The sequence below is a fragment of the Dipodomys spectabilis genome, unplaced genomic scaffold, assembly GCF_019054845.1.
Source record: "Dipodomys spectabilis isolate Male_0828 unplaced genomic scaffold, ASM1905484v1 ptg000018l, whole genome shotgun sequence".
NCBI lineage: Eukaryota > Metazoa > Chordata > Mammalia > Rodentia > Heteromyidae > Dipodomys > Dipodomys spectabilis.
The window spans coordinates 22,006,156-22,026,414 of record NW_024870695.1 but is presented as its reverse complement, the minus strand read 5'-3'; the positions used below and the strand labels follow the sequence as shown (position 1 = coordinate 22,026,414).

The window sequence follows — 20,259 nt, the reverse complement described above, 5'->3', positions numbered from 1 at the left end:
TTCTGTTCATGTGTTATGGAGGAATGGAGCCAGGGTATCATGCATGCAAGGCAAGTACTCTACTACTAAGACATATTCCCAGTCTCAGTCCTTATTGTATTAACCTGCTGTTAGGTTTATCCATTTCAGTTTGTTGAACTATCCTTGCATTACTGGAATAAAATCAACTTGATCATGGCATATAATCTTTTTAATCCTGGGCTTCCACTGGCACATCCAGCCACTCCCTAAAGAGACCTGGTAAAGGGCAAAAAAGGACTTGCTGGGTGGAAAGGGAGCCACAGGTAAGAAGTACTTCAGTCCCTCAGCAGCCATGTCTTGGGGCCCAGTGGCTCATGGCTGTAATCCTAGCTATTCAGAAGGCTGAGATGTAAGGAGGTTTGAAACCAATCTGGGCACATTAATTAATTAATTAAAAATGATTAATGGGTTCTTGCCCAGGTCCACTGGGGACACCAGAAGGAAGGTCACAGTCTTCCTGAGGACCATCCAGATGAACTGAGATCATCCATCCCAGACCAGGCACCACTGATGGGTCCTGAGGCCACTGTGCTAACTCAGGGGAAACAGAGCTAGAGATGGAGCTCCAGGGAGGGGAGCTCTGCTGGAGGCCTCAGGGTGGCACTGCAGGGTGGGCCCTGCCCAGGGACCACGGCTCTGCTTGTCCCTTCCACAGAGCTGCCATGCCAATTACAGGGAAGCTGGGTGCCAACCAGAAGGAAATCCCGCCCTTCAGTTCTGAGGATGTCTTGAACATGGGGGAACAGACCTGTGAGATTTGGGAGGGGAGGAGAGAGGAAACCCCAGAAGGGTGTTCTCAGCTCTGGGGCACCACTGGGTCCTGCCCACCACCCTGGGGTCCTCTCCTCCATTTTCTCACGAGCCTCAGGAACAGAGCTGAAAGAAGCCCTAAAGGAAATAGCCAGGAGAAAAAGCAGAAGTTGGAGGCCTGGGGACTGGCCCAGCCCAGAGGGGCCCCAGGTCCACCATTGTCTTGGCGTGGCTGCCAGTGGCAGCCCTGAAGGGGGAAAAATGAGCCCTTGGGTCCTGGCTGTGTGGCTGCCTTTGAATCTACTGCTTCTCTGGCTCCCAGGTGAGAGGTCTTCTTCCTGGGGGCTGGGGGGGGGGCAGGAGATGGAAGGAGGGCAGGAGGGGGGGGAGGCTGTGGGGAGATTTCATGTGAGGCATTCAAGCCTGGACTCCTCTGTCCACATACCCTGGTGCCCTGTGTCCACCATATGGGAGGGACTGGCTGAAGGCCTCACTCCTGGGAGGGAAGGGCCAGGGTGCCTCTGACTTTGGATGTACCCCAGTGTGGGGCAGGGCAGAGTGGGGGCCATGGAGAGGTGTGGGGGAGGGGAAGGTATCTGGGTCCCCAGAGAAAATGTGCCAGCCTGGGTGAAGAGTGGCCAGGAACAGACACCTAGGTGCTATGTGCTTGGGGAAGGTGCCTGTGGGTCACCAGATTTGGGGTGTAAGAGGAAGGGTGGGGACAGGGAAAGAAGGTTTCAGTCTCAGCTAAGCAGCTCCAGCCAGGGTGGCAGACATGAGACAGGGGTTCTGTGGAGGGCCTGGATCAGCTGTCCCACCAGAGGGGAGATGGGGCTGGGGAAGGAAACAGGTGGCAGAGCAAAGGGGGAGACTTTCATGAAGAGAAAAGGAGAGGAGTCCGGCTAAGGACAAAGCCTCCTCCCTCAGATTGGTCTCTGAGTCCTCCTTGCCACAGACTCCTCAAACCGTCCCGCTGTCTTGTTGGACTAAATCCTAGAATTTCTTTGATTTAGTGCTAGGAAGCCAGCCTTTCCCCCTAACTCTGCCCATTTTGAACTCAGAGATTCTTGCTCTTGTTTGACTCTCTTTTGCTCAAGGTTGGTGCTCTACCACTGTAATTATAGCTCCACTTCTGGCTTTTTGGTGGTTAATTGAAGATAAGAGTCTCACAGATTTCCCTTCCTGGACTGGCTTCAAACCTCAATCCTCAGATCTCAGCCTCCTGAGTAGCCAGGATTATAGGCATGAGCCACTAGTGCCTGGCAATCAAAACTTATTGAGACCTCATCTCAAACAGTGAAAAACTGGGTATGGTTGTGTTTTCCTGTCATCCCAGGAGAAGTATAAATAGGAGGCTCGCTGGGTGACAGGGGCACAAATGTAAGAATAACCTATATAAAAAATAACCAAAGCAGCAAGTACAGGTGGGAAAAACTGGCAGAGGTTGAAGGAAGGGGTGACATTGTCCAAAAAGAAATGTACTTACTACCTGACTTATGTACCTGTAACCCGTCTGTATACCACCTTTAGAATAGCAATAAAAAAATCTAAAAACAAAAGAAAGAAGCTAAGACAAAGGGCTGTCATTGAGGCTTAAGTGGTAGAGTACTCGAGTACTTGCCTTGCAAATGAGTGGCCCTGAGTTCAAGCCTCAGTATTGCCCTACTCCAAAGAATTCCAACCTAGGTAAAGAGTGGACCCCACCATTTCTGATGACAGGGCCTCTCAAGGGTCCCAGGAGGACAGACACACAGCCATGCCTCAGCCGGGCGTGTGGCCATCCCAAGGCCAGCTCCAAGCTCCCTGATTGGGGGGGCAGCATTAGCTGCCAGCTTTGCGTCTGAGAAGTGTTAGGGAAAATGGCAGATAGAATATTGGCAACCAAAAATGAGCTTAAGCTGGGGGCCAGTGGCTCATGCCTATAATCCTACCAATTCAGGAGGCTAAGATCTGAGAATCATGGTTCAAAGCTGGCCCAGACAGGAAAGTCCATGAGTCTCTTCTCTGCAATTAACCACCAGAAAACTGGAAGTGAAGCTATGGCTTAAGCCTTGAACAAAAAACTCAGGGAGAACACGTAGCCCCTAAGTTCAAGCACCAGTAATAGCACACACACCAAAAAAAAAAAAAACAAATAAAAGGAAAGGAGAAAGGAAGAAAGAGAGAGAGAAAAGGAAGGAAGGAAGGAAGGAAGGAAGGAAGGAAGGAAGGAAGGAAGGAAGGGGGGAGGGAGGGAAGGAGGAAAAGAAAGAAAGGAAAAAAGAAAGAAAAAAGAAAGGAAGGAAGGAAGGGAGGGAGGGACGGAGGGACGGAGGGAGGGAGGAAAAAGAAAGAAAGGAAAAAAGGAAGAAAGAAAGGAAGGAAAGAAGGAAGGAAGAAAGCTTACCTGAAAATTAAGTGAGCAGATCTGGGCCAGCTGGGCTGAGTGTGGGTGAGTGAGGGCTGTTGTCACTGAGCCCTGCACTCAGAACTGTTTTGACCCACACCCTAATCAACTGTGTGCATTGCCCTTGTCAAAAAAGCCACCCTGCTCAGGTGCCTGTGGCTCACACCTGTAATCCTAGCTACTCAGGAGGCTGAGATCTGAGGATCATGGTTTGAAGCCAGTCCTGGCAGGAAAGTTCATGAGACTCTTTTCTCCAATAAACTACTCAAAAAAGCTGGCAGTGGTGCTGTGTCTCAAGTGGTAGAGTGCTCACCTTGAGGAATAGAAGCTCAGGGGCAGTGCTGAGGCCCAGAGTTCAAGCAGCCAGATCTGCACAACAAAACAAAAGGCCTCCCTGCTTGGGTCTGGCTCCTCTTCCCCAGTGGGACCAGATGGGCTTGTGGTGGCTGCTGGGGGAGGGGCAGCATGTGTGAAAGCAGGGTGAGGACTCTGGGGGACTGAGGCTGAGGGGAGACACTGCTGGGTCAACCTCTTGGGTTGCTGGAGTGGTGCAAAGGGGTGATCTGGCTTGGAGGCCCTGACCCCACCCATCTGTGAAGGCCTAGAACTGGAGCTTGTGTTTTCCAGGCTGCTGTCTTCTGAGAGGCCCCAGAAGAGTGACAGGCACCCAGGGCGGATCCCTGAGCCTGCAGTTCTGGTATGAGGAGAAATACAAGACATATAACAAATACTGGTGCAGAATCTCACGTGTGCTAGGACAATGTGAGAATACTGTGAAGACCAAAGACTCAGAGAGAGAAGTGAGCAGAGGCAGAATGTCCATCAGTGACCATCCTGAGAACCTCACCTTCACTGTGACCTTGAAGAACCTCTCTCTGGAGGACTCAGGCTCTTACTGGTGTGGGATTCATACACCCTGGGATGAAGGACCGGATGAATACTTGTGGGTTTCGGTGTCTGTGCTCTCATGTGAGCCCCCCTCCTACCAGCCCTGGGGCTGCCACAGAAACTCAGGTGGGATAAGCAGGGGCAGAAATCAGATCAGAGCCTGGGAGCCATTGTGTGTGTGTGTGTGTGTGTGTGTGTGTGTGTGTGTGTGTCCACAGGCACAGTGGAGCACGCGTGTTACTCAGGACCCTCTGTAGAGCCAACAGACAGTCTGAGGCCTAAACACCTCCCAGGCATGGCAGAGGCACTAGCCCTGACTCCTTGATCCGTAACTGCCTTTCTGGCCTGAGGAGGGCCTTGTCCTTTCTGGAGTGTGTGTTGGTGGGGGAGGGGGGGGAAGAGGAAGAACCCCAAATAGATGTCACAAACATCTATCTGTCCTCTTTCTATGGGAACAGGACTCCAAGACTTCCCTTCCCCTCTATCAAAGGCCGTCTGAGTAGACGCCACTGCCCTGTGGCCCCTGAGACCCCAGCCTCCCCTCAGTGGTTATGGGATTCCTGAGTGAGCTCCGCAGGACACAGGAGGAAGCTGCTCAGACAATCATTGGGTTTCCTGTTCCCTCCAGGAAGCTTGCCCTGCCTCTGCAGGATGACCTGACCCCGTTTTTCCTGGCACCTTTACTGTCCAGTACCTCCACTCAGGCAGGGGCACAAGTGGGAAAGATCAGACATGAGCTCCTGGCTGTTGCAGACTGCAGGACTCCATGACTGCAGCCAACTCTTCCTGCATGGCGCCTCCATTCTGTTGGAGTTAACTCCAAGAGAAGGGTCCTGGCTGGCCTTGGGGCTGTAATGCTGTTCCTCAGAATCCTGCTTCTGGGTTTCAGTCTCCCCAGCATGAAGGTTTTCCTCCCACACTGTGGGTCCATATGGAAGAGTAAGAAACTACAACCCCACCAATGTCTCTGGGTCTCTGAAGGGCCTAAAGGTGTTGTCCTACTGGCCACCGGCTCCAACAGGTGTCTTTCTAGAATTTTCTTCCTGGCCACTTCCTCTGGAGGGAGGTATGCAGTGGGTGCTAGGGCCCCAGGCCTGGCTAACAGCGGGGGACGGGGAGGTGTGGACAGGGTGCTGTCCATCTGTGTGGCCCCACTGACCGGCCAGGCTCTCTTTGAAGCCATTTGCCTGGCGTCAGGCACCAGCAACCCCAGTTATTCTGGGTCAGGGTTTGCACAGTAGACACCAAGCAGAGTGGAGGAGGAGGAAGGGAGAGGCATGCCTCTGGCTAGATGGAACCAATAGTTTCCCCTCCTCTGCTTTCCTCTCCTCTCCTCTCAATTCTTTCCTCTCCTCTCTTCTCCTGTCCAGTCCTCTCCTCTCCTGTCCTTGTTTTCTTCCCTGTCCTCCCCTTACCTCCTGCCCTACCTCCCACTTCCCTTCTCCTTATACCAGTCAGTCCTGGGGCTAGAACTCAGTAACTTGTACTCTCACCTGGCTTTTCCTACCCATGGCTGGCAGTTTACCACTTGCACCACAGCTCCATTTCTGAAATTTGGGGGGTTAACGTTGGGTAACAGTCTCTTGGAGGGCTGGGAAGGTGGCTCAGTGGTAGAGTGCTTGCCTCACATGCATGAGGCCCTGGGTTCAATTTCTCAGCACCACATAAACAGAAAAAGCCAGAAGTGGTGCTGTGGCTCAAGTGGTAGAGCGCTAGCCTTGAGCTGAATTGCTGAGGGACAGCGCCCAGGCTGAGTTCAAGCCCCACAACCAACAACAACAACAACAACAAACAGTCTCTTGGATGTATCTGCCTAGGGTGGCTTTACACCTCAATCCTCAGATCTCAGCCTCCTGAGTAGCTAGGAGCAGAGGCGGGAGCCTTGCCAACACTGTCTTTTCAAGATGCTTAACCTGTCCTGCCTAGAAAGACAGTGCTCCTGTCTGAACGTGGCCAGTGCGCCTTTACATGTGGCTAGAGGGGGCAGCTGGCCGGCCCTGGGTGTGTCCAGGGAGTTCACTGGCCCTGGGACACCTGTGTGGCTCGCCCCAGGGGACCTGGCTGTGTGAGTCAGAGCGGCAAAGCCCAGTGAGGACTGAGACAGAGCATGGGGTCCCTGAAACTGCCTGTGCTTCACCTGACCACAGCCTCCAGTTCCAAGAACAACAGGAGCACCCTGGAGCCTCCCACCCTGAGGCCTCCGACGCTGGAGCCTCCCACCCTGAGACCTCCCACCCTGGAGCCTCCACCAAAGGGGCCAGGCACCACAAGGAAGGCCATGCCAAGCCCCAGCCCACAGCCTGGGTAAGAGCCTGCCACTGGACCTGTGCCTTTGGGTGGTGGGAGGAAGGGGGCTTGTGTCTCCCCCTGCTCAGCCCCTCCTGCATTTGCTAATTGAACCCACAAGTGCGAGAAGCCCTCTGAGAGGCAGTTGCTGTTCTCACGAGAGTGCCTGCTCAGTGGTCGCCCAGCCCCGTCCTGCTGAGTTGGAGCCTGTGTTGAATCCACAGTGGATCCACAGAGGTCACCAGGCAACCACAGCAACCCAGCACACAGCAGGAAGTGTTTGTCCCTTGGGTGTGGGGACACGATGAGGGAAGGATGCTGGGAGGGTGTTGTGCACAGAGGAGGCTGGGTTGGTTAGAGGTCACCTGAGTGGAGGCAAACAGGGCTGAGGAGCCCAGGCCTTAGAAGTCTGGGGACAGTTTTCTATGCAAATGCCCTCTGCAGACACTAGGATGTGAGCCTGCTGCCTGGGTTGCTGTATGAGCCTGACTCACAGCCCAGTCCTGATCCTCCATCAACCCCTGAGCAGCTGAGATGCTGTGCAGCATCCACCACCTGGTTGTGAACATGATCAAGAGAAACAGAGGGGATGAATATAATCACAGCACGTTAAATGCATGTAGGGAGGTGTGCACTTTGGTTACATGCTTATACGGTCTGAGTTACTGTATATATTAATACATACAAAAACCAACAAAAAGAGCAGAGGGATGGCTCAATGATGAGTGCCTGCCCGAGAATGCAGCAGATGCTCACTTCAAAACCCTACTACTCACTAGAAAAGCCCAGGAAACACGAAGACCAGATGAGACCCCTTCCCCATGGGAAATGCTGTGTGGAGAGAGACATTGACAACCATATCACTAACTCCTGAGCCCTGAGAGCAGTTCCCAAGCCTGGAGGGCTCATTGTTTCCCGGCCACAGGTCCCTCCTGGAGGCCTGGGGTCCCTTCACATCCCTCTCATGGCCACTTCCTACCTACATCCACAGTCCCAAGTTCAGGGTCCTGCTTTGGCTGTCAATCAGGGGCAGAGGCGTTTCCTGCAGGCCGTGCTGTGCAGCCTGGGTCCCCGTGTGGATCACTGGACACAGGCCCTGCGTGTGGGCTGGGGTGGAGGGCAGAACACACAGCCTTCTTCTCCCTGGGGCAGGAGCTCACTACCAAGGCTTCTCCCACAGGTCCCTGCTGAGCAGCGTCCACTTCCTGCTGTTGGTCTTTCTGGAGCTGCCCCTGCTGCTGGGCATGCTCAGTGCGGTCCTCTGGGTGAACAGGCCTCTGAAGATCCCAAAGCAGCAGGTGGAGTAAACCGGATTCTGAGCACCAGTGACATCTGTGGCAGCTACGTGGCCCCTTGGGGATAGAGACCACCACCTTCTGACCGGCAGATCTGTGTTTCCTTCACAATACTCTACACCTTCCAGAAATATCTGGGAAATGTCTTCTTGTGTTATATCAAATATATAAAAGAATATGTCTAATAAATAACATCTCTTTTAAAACAATAAGCCTCCTCCACACCCATGTGTTTTTATCAGGTTAAATAATAGAATGTGTCAATACTAACAAACCTCTTTCTGATTTCCTGTGCCTGCTTCCTGCCCTCTTCCACAGAACCGACTCTGTCTTCCATGATCTTCATGCTACTTTACTGAAAGGTTTTTTCTATGGACATGACACATACATGTGCACCATGTTAGCTTGTTTATTTTGTGTAAAATTTCCCCCCATCCCTACTAGGGAACAAACTGAAGATTTCACTCATCATGTTAAGCCAGTATCCACCACTGAGCTGCCTCCAATCCTTATACCTATAACTTGCCAACCTTCCTTCCTTCCTTCCTTCCTTCCTTCCTTCCTTCCTTCCTTCCTTCCTTCCTTCCTTCCTTCCTTCCTCCCTTCCTTCCTTCCTATCCTTTCTTTTTTTCTGTGCCAGTCCTAGAACTTGAACTTAGGGCCTAGGTGATTTCCCCTGAGGGTTTTTCCCCTCAAGATTAGCACTCTGCCACTTGCTATCGCTCTATTTCCAGCTTTTTGGTGGTTAATTTGGAGACAGGTGTCTCAAGGATTTTCTAGCCCAGGCTAGATTCAAACCACAGTTCTCACATCTCAGCCTCCCACTGAGATAGAATTATAGGCATGAGCCACCAGCTCCCAGATTAAGATTTTTTTTTCAGGGTGGGGAAGGGGTGGTGGGGAAGAGAAGGGACTGGCAGTGGGGTCTGTTGTGGGGCTTGTACTCTGGGCCTGGGCGCCGTCCCTCAGCTCTTCAGCTCAAGGCCAGCACCCTACCACTTGAGCCACCGCGCCACTTCTGGTTTTCTGGTGATTAATGGGAAATAAGAGTCTCATGGACTTTCCTGCACGGGCTGACTTTGAACTGAAATCTTCAGATGTCAGCCTCCTGAGTAGCTAGGATTATAGGTTCGAGCCACTGGTGCCTGACTAAGATATTTCATTTTTGAAACAGATCCCCAAATTAAACTTTGGGCTCCTTTTGCTATTATACAGTCGACAAATATTTGCTCAGCAGCTGAGGCAAATGCTTTAGCAGCATGTTGGAAAATCAAATGAAACTCCTTAGAAAACAAGGCATGGACTGGAGAGAAGGCTGAAGTGGAAGAGTGCCTGAACCAGCAAGTGCAAGGTCCTGAGTTCAAACTCCAGTACCACCGCCATTGACAACAACAGAAAAAAGAAAAGCAAATGCAACAAAACAAACACATCTATAGGAAACAAATATTCATCTACTGTCCATGGAAACCCAGTTAGGTGTGATTTCCATCTTCTGACCATCCATATTTTCTGCATTTGGGCAAAGACACGGCGACGTTAGCAATGTTCTGTTATCAAGTTAAGAGTCTTCTCCACCCCCGCCCCACCTCCAATCCTGCCATTCAAGCTACACTTGTGTCTCACAGCTACGCACTGGTACTAGCAGCAGCACAGGCTGCTGAGTGAAGCTCCGTCAGCTCTCCTGACACAAGCCATAAGCAGAGCATGGCCATGCTGCTCTCCACTTGAGGCAGGAGGCCCCGCTCCCAGTCTAGCCACACCAGTCGCCATATTGGTCATGACATCACATGACAGAGAGTAGGCCTCTGAAACCCACTGACAACACTCACACACGTGCATTTCTCTGCATCACAGCATTCAACCATCCATCTGAGCCAGACCATCACTGTTGGCTCCATTTGCTGGGTGAGTAATTCTCCTCAGCTGGCCTTGGTCCCTTCTGCAGTTGGAGCTTTCCCTATGCAATCAATGCAATGAAATATAATCAACGACCATGGATTCCTTCACTCATGAAATTCAACTCATCTTCATCATCAGAGCCATTCTGTCCTTCAACACGATTTTTTTTTTAATCAATGATTATAACTCATCATCTGCCAATGTGGAAGGTGATACCACATGGTATCTGACTGGCTCAGCTAGGATTCTCACTCCAGAGTCTGATAGAAGGTTTTTTTTTTTTACCAGGTCTGGGTTGATCATACTGGTGATTACTTTCAATCTAAACTTTGCATCTTCTGATCTTGGAAGCTACCTTCCATATCAAGCAGATACATACATAAATCGCCTTAGTTCCTATATTAAAGATGCAGTTGACATCAGAGATTTCAGGTACAGCTACACCAGTGTGGAAGCTTGTCAGGAACTAATGATCTCCTAAGCAAGGATGAACTTTTTGCTACTCAAGTATAGCACTGTACCACTTGAGCCACAGTGCCACTTCCAGCTTTTTCTGTTTATGTGGTATTGAGGAATGGAGCTAGGGCTTCATGCATGTAAGCCAAGCACTCTACCACTGAGCCACATTCCCAGCCCCTGTCCTTCATTTTATTAACCTGCTGTTATTATGTCTATCCTTTTCAGTTTGTTGACCCTTCTTTACTGGAATAAAATCAACTTGACCATGGTATGTAACCTTTTTTTTTTTTTTATCAGGTCCAGTAGTGGGGCGTGAACTCAGGGCCTGGGCGCTATCCCTCAGCTCTTCAGCTCAAGGCTAGTGCTCTACCACTTGAGCCACAGTGCCACTTCTGGCTTTTTGCTTTTTGCTTATGTGGTGCTGAGGGATCGAACCCAAGGCCTCATGAATGCAAGGCAAGCGCTCTACCACTGAGCCACCTTCCCAGCCCACCACAATCTTTTTAATCCTACGCTTCCTCTGGCACATCCAGCCATCCAAAAAGAGACCTGGTAAAGGGCAGAAAAGGACTTGCTGGGTGGCAAGGGAGCTGCAGGCAGCAGCCCTGTCTTAGGGTGCAGGTATGAACTATAGCTTTAAATAAAAAATTGGGGGAGCAGGGTGCTGGTGGCTCCTGACTGTATCCTAGCTATTCAGAAGGCTGAATGTAAGGAGGTTTGAAGCCAATCTGGGCACATTAATTAATTAATTACAAAGGGTCAATGGGTCCTTGCTCAGGTCCATTGGGGACATCACTGGAAGGAAGGTCAAAGTCTTCCTGAGAACCTTCCTGACAAACAGATCATTCATCCCAAACCAGACACCAGTGATGGGTCCTAAGGACACTGTGCTAACTTGGGAGGGTGGGGGTGGGGAACAGACCCAGAGCTGGGACTCCTGGGACGGGAGCTCTGCTGGAGGCCTCATGGTGGGCACTGCAGGCTGGGCCCTGCCCAGGGGCCAAGGCTCTGCTTGTCCCTCCACAGGGCTGCCAAACTGATCACAAGGAAGCTCAGTACCAACCAGAGAAAATCTGTCCCTCCTGTTCAAGGGTATCCTGACAATGGGGAGCAGACCTGTGAGCTCGGGGGTGGGGGGTGGGAAAGAGACCCTAGGAGGGTGAATTCTCACCACTGGGACATACCTTAGTCTTGTCCACCAACCTGGGGTCCTCTCCTACGCTGAGGCCTTCTTTTATCTGCCTCCAGCATCCTGAGCCCACTCAGCTTCCTCTATTTTTTCCTCAGGTTCTTGAACAGAATCAAAAGAAGCCAAAAAGGAAACAGCATAAGAAAAGCAGAAGTTGGAGGCCTGGGGATGCGCCCAGCCCAGAGCGGGCTGAGATCCACTAGTGGCTTGACCTGGCTGCCAGTGGCCTCAGGGGGAAAATGACCCCATGGACCCTGGCTGTGTGGCTGCCTTTGAATCTGCTGCTTCTCTGGCTCCCAGGTGAGGGGTCTTCTTCTCAGGTTGGGGACAGGAGATGGAGGAGGGCAGGAAGGAGGGGGGAGGCTGTAGGGAGATGTCTCATGAGACACTCAAGCCTGGACTCCTCTGTCCACACAGAGTGCTGTACTATGACCATCATATGGGAGGGACTGGCTGAAGGCCTCACCCCTGGCAGGGAAGGGGCCAGGGCACCCTGACTTTGGATGCACTCCGGTTGGAGGCAGGGCGGAGTGGGAGCAGTGGAGGGGCATGGGGGAGGGGAAGGTGTGTCAGCTGGGTGGAGAGTGGCCAGGCCCAGACACCTGAGTGCTGCATTTGGGGAAGGTGCCTCTGGGTCACCAGTTTTGGGGTGTAAGAGGAAGGCTTGGGATGGGAAAGAAGGTCTCATTCTCTGCTAGGCAGGTTCTGCCAGGGCGGCAGACAGGCTACAATGGAGGGACAGGAGTCTGGTGTGGAGGACCAGAGATCAGCTGTCTCCACAGAGGGGAGATGGGGCTGGGGAGGGGACAGGTGGCAGAGCAAGTGGAGAGACTTTCAGGAAGACAGAGGGTGGAGGCATCCTGTTCTGAGCCCTCCTTCACAGGCTCCTCAAACAGTGCTGCTGTCCTGTTGGACTAAATTCTAGAATTTCTTTGTGGCATGCTAGGAATCCAGTCTTTTCCCCCTGCTGCCCTCCATTTTTTGTGTGTCAGTACTGGGGCTTGAACTTAGAGGTTCTTGCTCTTGTTTGACTCTGTTTTGCTTAAGGCTGGTGCTCTACCACTTTAATCATAGCTCTATTTCAGGTTTTTTGGTGGCTAATTGGAGATAAGAGTCATAGATTTTCTTGTATGGGCTGGCTTTGAACCTCAATCCTCAGATCTCAGCCTCCTGAATAGCAAGGATTACAGGCTTGAGCCACCAGTGCCTGCCAGTTAAAAGTTTTAAGACCTCATCTTGACCAGTGAAAAGCTGAGTTGGTTGTATACTGCTGTCAATGCAGGGGAAGTAATAAATAGGAGGATCACTGGGTGACAGGAGCACAAATGCAAGAATAACCTACACCAAAAATCACCAAAGCAGCAGCGACAGGACAGAAAAACCAGGAGAGAGTGAGGGAATGGGTAACATTGTGCAAAAAGACACATGCTCATGCTGGGCACCGCTGGCCCAGGCCTGTCACCCTAGCTACTCAGGCGGCTGAGAACTGAGGATCATGGTTCAAAGCCAGCCTGGACAGGAAAGTCCATAAGACTCTTCTCTCCAAATAACCACCAGAAAACTGGGTGCTGTGGCTCAAGGGGCAGAGCACTAGCTTTGAGGTGAAGACCTCAAGGAGAGGGCCCAGGCCCAGGGTTCAAGCCCCACAACTGACCAACAAAAGAAAAGAAAGAAAGTAAAATACTCATTACCTGACTTGTGTGACTGTAACCCCTCTGTATATCACCCTTAGAATAACAATTTAAAAATCTATAAAAAGAAAGACATTAAGTAAATGGGCTGTGGCTGTGGCCTAAGTGGTAGAGTCCCTGCCTTACAAGTGGGAGGCTCTGAGTTCAAACCTCAGTATTGCCCATTCCACGTTGGTGAAATGAAAGAATTCCAACCTAGGTTAAGAGAGGGAAGCACATGGACCCCATACCTGATGACAGGACCTCTCGAGGGTCCCAGGAGGACAGACACACAGCCATGCCTCAGCCGGGCATATGGCCATCCCAAGGCTAGCTCCAAGCTCCCTGATCGGGGGCAGCATTAGCTTCATGTCAACATGCTCCCAGCTTTGTGTCTGAGAACTGTTAGGGAAAACGGCAGACATAATATTGGCCACCAAAAATGAGCCTCAATCAGGGGCCAGTGGCTCACACTCATAAGCCTGGCTATTTAGGAGGCTGAGATCTGAGGATGGTGGTTCAAAGTCAGCCCAAGTTCAAAAGTTCCCAAGACTCTTATCTCCAATTAATCATCAGAAAACCTAGAAGTGAAGCTGTGACTCAAATGGAAGAGCATGAGTCTCGAAAAACAAACGAAACGAAAAGTCATAGCATCTAGGCCCTGAATTCAAGACCCTGTAATGGCACAAAACAAAGAAGGAAGGAAAAAAGGGAGAGAGAAGGAAAGGCACACAGGAAGGAAGAGGGAGAGAGAGAGAGAGACCAAGAGAGCAAGAATGATCTTACCTGAAAATTAAGTGCAGCAGATCTGGGCCAGCTGAGTTGAGTCTAGGTGAATGAGGGTTATTGTCACTGAGTCCTGCACTTATAATATAATCCTAATCAAGGGGCTGGGAAGGTGGCTCAGTGGTAGAGTGCTTGCCTCGCATGCATGAGGCCCTGGGTTCGATTCCTCAGCACCACATAAGCAGAAAAAGCTGGAAATGGCATTATAGCTCAAGTGGTAGAGTGCTAGCCTTGAGCTGAAGAGCTGAGGGACAGCGCCCAGGCCCAGAGTTCAGGCCCCACAACTGGCAAAAAAATAAAATAAAATAAAATAAATAATAATCCTAATCAATTGTGAGCATAGCCCTTGTGAAAAAGGCCACGCTGGTCAGGTCCTATGGCGGACACTTACAATAATAGCTATTCAGGAGGCTGAGATCTGAGGATCACGGTTTGAGGCCAGTTCTGGCAGGACAGTTCTTGAGAGTCTTAGTCCAATAAACTACTCAAAAAAGCTGGCAGTGGTGCTGTGTCTCAAGTGGTAGAGTGCTCACCTTGAGGAATAGAAGCTCAGGCTGCAGTGCTGAGGCCCAGAGTTCAAGCAGCCAGATCTGCACAACAAAACAAAAGGCCTTCCTGCTTGGGTGTGGCTCTCCTTCCCTCAGTGTGACCAGATAAGTCTGTGGTGTCTAATGGGGGAGGGGCAGCATGTGTGAAAGCAGGGTGAGGACACTGGGAGACTGAAGCTAAAGGAAGACACTTCTGGGTCTAACTCTTGGTGTGGTAGAGTAGTACAAAGGGGCTGATCTGGCTAGGATCCCTACTCCCACCCATCTGTGAGGGCCAGGAGCTGGAGCTTATATTTTCCAGGCTGCTGTCTTCTGAGAGGCCCCAGCAGAGTGACAGGCACCCAGGGCGGATCCCTGAGCCTGCAGTTCTGGTATGAGGAGAAATACAAGACATATAACAAATACTGGTGCAGAAGCTCACGTGTGCTAAGACGATGTGAGAATACTGTGGAGACCAAAGACTCAGAGAGAGAAGTGAGCAGAGGCAGAATGTCCATCAGTGACCATCCTGAGAACCTCACCTTCACTGTGACCTTGAAGAACCTCTCTCTGGAGGACACAGGCTCTTACTGGTGTGGGATTCATATACCTTGGCAAGAAGAACTGGATGACTACTTCCAGGTTGCTGTGTTTGTGCTCCCAGGTGAGTCCCTCTCCTACCAGCACTGGGGCTGCCACAGGTGGGAAAAGCTGGGGGAGGAATCAGATCAGAGCCTGGGAGTCATTCTCTGTGTGTGTGTGTGTGTGTCTCTGTGTGTGTGTCTGTGTCTGTGTGTATATGTATGTGTGTCCACAGGCACAGTGGAGCACCTGTTTTACTCAAGACCCTCTGTACAGCCAACTGACAGTCTCAGGCCTGAACACCTCCTGGGCGGGGAAGAGGCACTGGTCATGACTCCTTGATCCTTAACTGCCTTTCTGGCCTGAGGAGGGCCTTGTCCTTTCTGGAGTGTGGGGAGGGGGTGGAGGGGGTAGAGGAACAACCCTGTCTTCTGGTGGGAACAGGACTCCAGGACTTCCCTTCCCCTCTATCAAAGGCCATCTGAGTGGACTCCACTGCCCTGTGGCTCCTGAGATCCCAGCCTCCCCGCAGTGGTTGTTGTTAGGTTTTTAAAAAGAGGTAGCTGAGTAAGAACAGCACCAGCATGCACGTGGTATTCAGGTAAGGGGGAGGTTTATTCAGTAGACCTGCTGGGACCAGGCAAGGTTGGCACTCCACGTGGCTGGGAAAGGCCTGGGAATGAGAGAGAGCTGGGAAAGAGAGGAAAGAGAGAGGAAAGAGCTAGAGCAGAGAGAGCTAGAAAAAAAAAACAGCAAGAGGGCTTCTGGGCCTGGGCTAAGGCCTTATCTAGGGTATGGGCAGAGAAAGGTGTGGTCACATCAAATTCAGATGTGACCTCAGCGGATGCAGATGTGACCTCTTCCAGGGTCCCAGTTGCCTAGGTAACACAGGTACTGGGTGGAGACTTTGCTGCGAGGAGGGTGGAGTCTGCTAGCCATCCAGGAGCGGACCTTACAGTTGTGGGACTCCTGAGTGAGCTCCGCAGGACACAGGAGGAAGCTGCTCAGACAATCATTGGGTTTCCTGTTCCCTCCAGGAAGCTTGCCCTGCCTCTGCAGGATGACCGTCCCCGCTTTCCCTGGCACCTTTACTGTCCAGTACCTCCACTCAGGCAGGGGCACAAGTGGCAAAGATGAGACACGGGCTCCTGGCTGTTGCAGACTGCAGGACTCCATGACTGCAGCCAACTCTTCCTGCATGGCGCCTCCATTCTGTTGGAGTTAACTCCAAGAGAAGGGTCCGGGCTGGCCTTGGGGCTGTAATGCTGTTCCTCAGAATCCTGCTTCTGGGTTTCAGTCTCCCCAGCATGAAGGTTTTCCTCCCACACTGTGGGTCCATATGGAAGAGTAAGAAACTACAACCCCACCAATGTCTCTGGGTCTCTGAAGGGCAAAGGTGTTGTCCTACTGGCCACCGGCTCCAACAGATGTCTTTCTAGAATTTTCTTCCTGGCCACTTCCTCTGGAGGGAGGTATGCAGTGGGTGCTAAGGCCCTAGGCCTGGCTAACAGAGGGGGACAGGGAGGTGTGGACAGGGTGCTGTCGATCTGTGTGGCCCCACTGACCGACCAGGCTCTCTTTTGAAGCCATTTGCCTGGCGTCAGGCACCAGCAACCCCAGTTATTCTAGGTCAGGGTTTGCACAGTAGACACCAAGCAGAGTGGAGGAGGAGGAAGGGAGAGGCATGCCTCTGGCTAGATGAAACCAATAGTTTCCCCTCCTCTGCTTTCCTCTCCTCTCCTCTCAATTCTTTCCTCTCCTCTCTTCTCCTGTCCTTGTTTTCTTCCCTGTCCTCCCCTTACCTCCTGCCCTACCTCCCACTTCCCTTCTCCTTATACCAGTCCTGGGGCTAGAACTCAGTAACTTGTACTCTCACCTGGCTTTTCCTACTCATGGCTGGCAGTTTACCACTTGCACCACAGCTCCATTTCTGAAATTTGGGGGATTAACGTTGGGTAACAGTCTCTTGGAGGGCTGGGAAGGTGGCTCAGTGGTAGAGTGCTTGCCTCACATGCATGAGGCCCTGGGTTCAATTTCTCAGCACCACATAAACAGAAAAAGCAGGAAGTAGCTCTGTGGCTCAAATGGTAGGGTGCTAGCCTTGAGCTGAAGAGCTCAGGGATAGTGCCCAAGTCCAGAGTTCAAGCCCAACAACGCACAACAACAACAACAACAACAAAAAGAGTCTCTTGGATGTGTCTGCCTAGGGTGGCTTTACACCTCAATCCTCAGATCTCAGCCTCCTGAGTAGCTAGGAGCAGAGGCGGGAGCCTTGCCAACACTGTCTTTTCAAGATGCTTAACCTGTCCTGCCTAGAAAGACAGTGCTCCTGTCTGAACGTGGCCAGTGCACCTTTACATGTGGCTAGAGGGGGCAGCTGGTCGGCCCTGGGTGTGTCCAGGGAGTTCACTGGCCCTGGGACACCTGTGTGGCTCGCCCCAGGGGACCTGACTGTGTGAGTCAGAGCGGCAAAGCCCAGTGAGGACTGAGACAGAGCATGGGGTCCCTGAAACTGCCTGTGCTTCACCTGACCACAGCCTCCAGTTCCAAGAACAACAGGAGCACCCTGAGGCCTCCCACCCTGGAGCCTCCACCAAAGGGGCCAGGCACCACAAGGAAGGCCATGCCAACCCCCAGCCCACAGCCTGGGTAAGAGCCTGCCACTGGACCTGTGCCTTTGGGTGGTAGGAGGAAGGGGGCTTGTGTCTCCCCTGCTCAGCCTCTCCCGCATTTGCTAATCCCACTCCTAAGTGTGAGAAGCTCCCTGAGTGGCAGTTGCTGTTCTTAGGAGAGTGCTTGCTCAGTGGTCCCCTAGCCCCGTCCTGCTGAGATGGAGCCTGTGCTCTCCCAGTTGGATCCACAGAGGGACAAATCAGGGAAGAAGTCACCAGGCAACTGCACAGCAACCCAGCATGCAGCAGGAAGTGTTTGTCCCTTGGGTGTGGGTACACGATGAGGGAAGGATGCTGGGAGGGTGTTGTGCACAGAGGAGGCTGGGTTGGTTAGAGGTCACCTGAGTGGAGGCAAACAGGGCTGAGGAGCCCAGGCCTTAGAAGTCTGGGGACATTTTTCTATGCAAATGCCCTCTGCAGACACTAGGATGTGAGCCTGCTGCCTGGGTTGCTGTATGAGCCTGACTCACAGCCCAGTGTAGATCCTCCATCAACCCCTGAGCAGCTGAGATGCTGTGCAGCATCCACCACCTGGTTGTGAACATGATCAAGAGAAACAGAGGGGATGAATATAATCACAGCATGTTAAATGCATGTAGGGAGGTGTGCACTTTGGTTACGTGCATATACGGTCTGAGTTACTGTATACATTAATACATACAAAAACCAACAAAAAGAGCAGAGGGATGGCTCAATGATGAGTGCCTGCCCGAGAATGCAGCAGATGCTCACTTCAAAACCCTACTACTCACTAGAAAAGCCCAGGAAACACGAAGACCAGATGAGACCCCTTCCCCATGGGAAATGCTGTGTGGAGAGAGACATTGACAACCATATCACTAACTCCTGAGCCCTAAGAGCAGTTCCCAAGCCTGGAGGGCTCATTGTTTCCCGGCCACAGGTCCCTCCTGGAGGCCTGGGGTCCCTTCACATCCCTCTCATGGCCACTTCCTACCTACATCCACAGTCCCAAGTTCAGGGTCCTGCTTTGGCTGTCAATCAGGGGCAGAGGCGTTTCCTGCAGGCCGTGCTGTGCAGCCTGGGTCCCCGTGTGGATCACTGGACACAGGCCCTGCGTGTGGGCTGGGGTGGAGGGCAGAGCACACAGCCTTCTTCTCCCTGGGGCAGGAGCTCACTACCAAGGCTTCTCCCACAGGTCCCTGCTGAGCAGCGTCCACTTCCTGCTGTTGGTCTTTCTGGAGCTGCCCCTGCTGCTGGGCATGCTCAGTGCGGTCCTCTGGGTGAACAGGCCTCTGAAGATCCCAAAGCAGCAGGTGGAGTAAACCAGATTCTGAGCACCAGTGACATCTGTGGCAGCTACGTGGCCCCTTGGGGATAGAGACCACCACCTTCTGACCGGCAGATCTGTGTTTCCTTCACAATACTCTACACCTTCCAGAAATATCTGGGAAATGTCTTCTTGTGTTATATCAAATATATAAAAGAATATGTCTAATAAATAACATCTCTTTTAAAACAATAAGTCTCCTCACACCCATGTGTTTTTATCAACTTAAATAATAGAATGTGGTCAATACTAACAAACCCCTTTCTGATTTCCTGTGCCTGCTTCCTGCCCTCTGCAGACAGAACCAGCCCTGAGCTCCATGATCTTCATGCTATTTGCCTCAAAGGTTTTTCTAAATACATATTATATACGTGTTTACCCAGGGTGTGTTTTTTATTTTGTTTATATTTGTGGTTTATGTAAACAAATTGTACTTTCCTCCTCCCCCCCGCCCCCCCACAGCGCTAGGGATCAAACTCAAGGTTTCACAGATTGTTCTAAGCCAATTTCCACCACTGAACTACCTCCAGTCCTTACAGCCATTTCCGTCCTTCCTGCCTTCCCCTTCCTTCCTTCCTTTCTTCTCTCTTTTGAACACAGGTCCTAGGCACTGTCGTTGGGGTGTTTTTGTTTGTTTTTCTCAAGGTGAGCACTCCACCACTTGAGCTATAGCTCTATTTCCAGCTTTTTGCTGGTTAATTGGAGATAAGAGTCTCATGGATTTTCCTACCCAGGCTAGCTTCAAACTACAACTCTCACATCCCAGCCTCCTGAGTAGCTAGGATTACAGGCATGAGCCACTCACTCTCAGCTTAAGAGACTTCATTTTTGAAACAGATCCCCACACGAATACTTCTGGCTTGTTTTGCCATTATACAATCTACCAATATTTGCTCAGCAGCTGAGGCAGATGCTTTAGGAGCATGTTGGAAAATCAAATAAATGTGCTTAGCAAACAAGGCATGGACTGAAGATGAGGTCAAAGTGGTAGAGTGCCTGCCCTAGCAAGTGAAAAGTCCTGAGTTCAAATCCCAGTCCCACCACCACCAACAACAACAACAAAAGATGGAAAAGCAAATGAAACAAAACAAGAAAATCCATAGAAAACAAATACTCAAATAGTTTCCACGGGAGCACAGATAAGTGTGATCCCATAAGTCAGCAAAGTTGGCAGTAGTTAAGTGGTTCCTCCAATGCTTCAATTCAAGCTACACTTGTGCCTCGCAGCTATGCGTTGGTACTAGCAATAGCACAGGCTGCTCAGTGAAGTTCCATCAGCTCTCCTGAAGCTAGGAGCAGAGCACGGCCATGCTCCTCTCCACTGTGGCAGGAGGCCACACTTCTGGATTTGCTGCATGAGTCGCCATATTGGTCATGACTTCGCATTACAGAGAGTGGATCTCTGCAATCCACTGAAAGTAGAAGAGCCTCACTCACACATGTGCATTTCTCTCCATCACAGCACACCACCATTGGATCCAGACCATCACTTCTTGGCCCCATCTGCCGGGTGAGTAATTCTCCTCACCTGGCCTTGGTCCCTTTTGCAGTAGGAGCTTTC

General features: G+C 51.5%; 2 protein-coding genes across 2 annotated transcripts; both read left to right on the top strand.

Annotated features, from left to right (window-relative positions):
• The first annotated feature begins 842 nt into the window (after positions 1-842).
• Positions 843-7,806, top strand: LOC122103415 (CMRF35-like molecule 6). Its single transcript, XM_042673997.1, has 4 exons — positions 843-1,093; positions 3,785-4,171; positions 6,193-6,349; positions 7,512-7,806. The coding sequence occupies exons 1-4, from the start codon at positions 1,033-1,035 to the stop codon at positions 7,636-7,638; spliced, it is 732 nt and encodes a 243-aa protein (XP_042529931.1). The 5' UTR covers positions 843-1,032; the 3' UTR covers positions 7,639-7,806.
• Positions 7,807-11,338: 3,532 nt separating this feature from the next.
• LOC122103416 (CMRF35-like molecule 6) lies at positions 11,339-18,872 on the top strand. Its single transcript, XM_042673998.1, has 4 exons — positions 11,339-11,473; positions 14,479-14,820; positions 17,276-17,387; positions 18,567-18,872. The coding sequence occupies exons 1-4, from the start codon at positions 11,413-11,415 to the stop codon at positions 18,691-18,693; spliced, it is 642 nt and encodes a 213-aa protein (XP_042529932.1). The 5' UTR covers positions 11,339-11,412; the 3' UTR covers positions 18,694-18,872.
• The last annotated feature ends 1,387 nt before the right edge of the window (positions 18,873-20,259 follow it).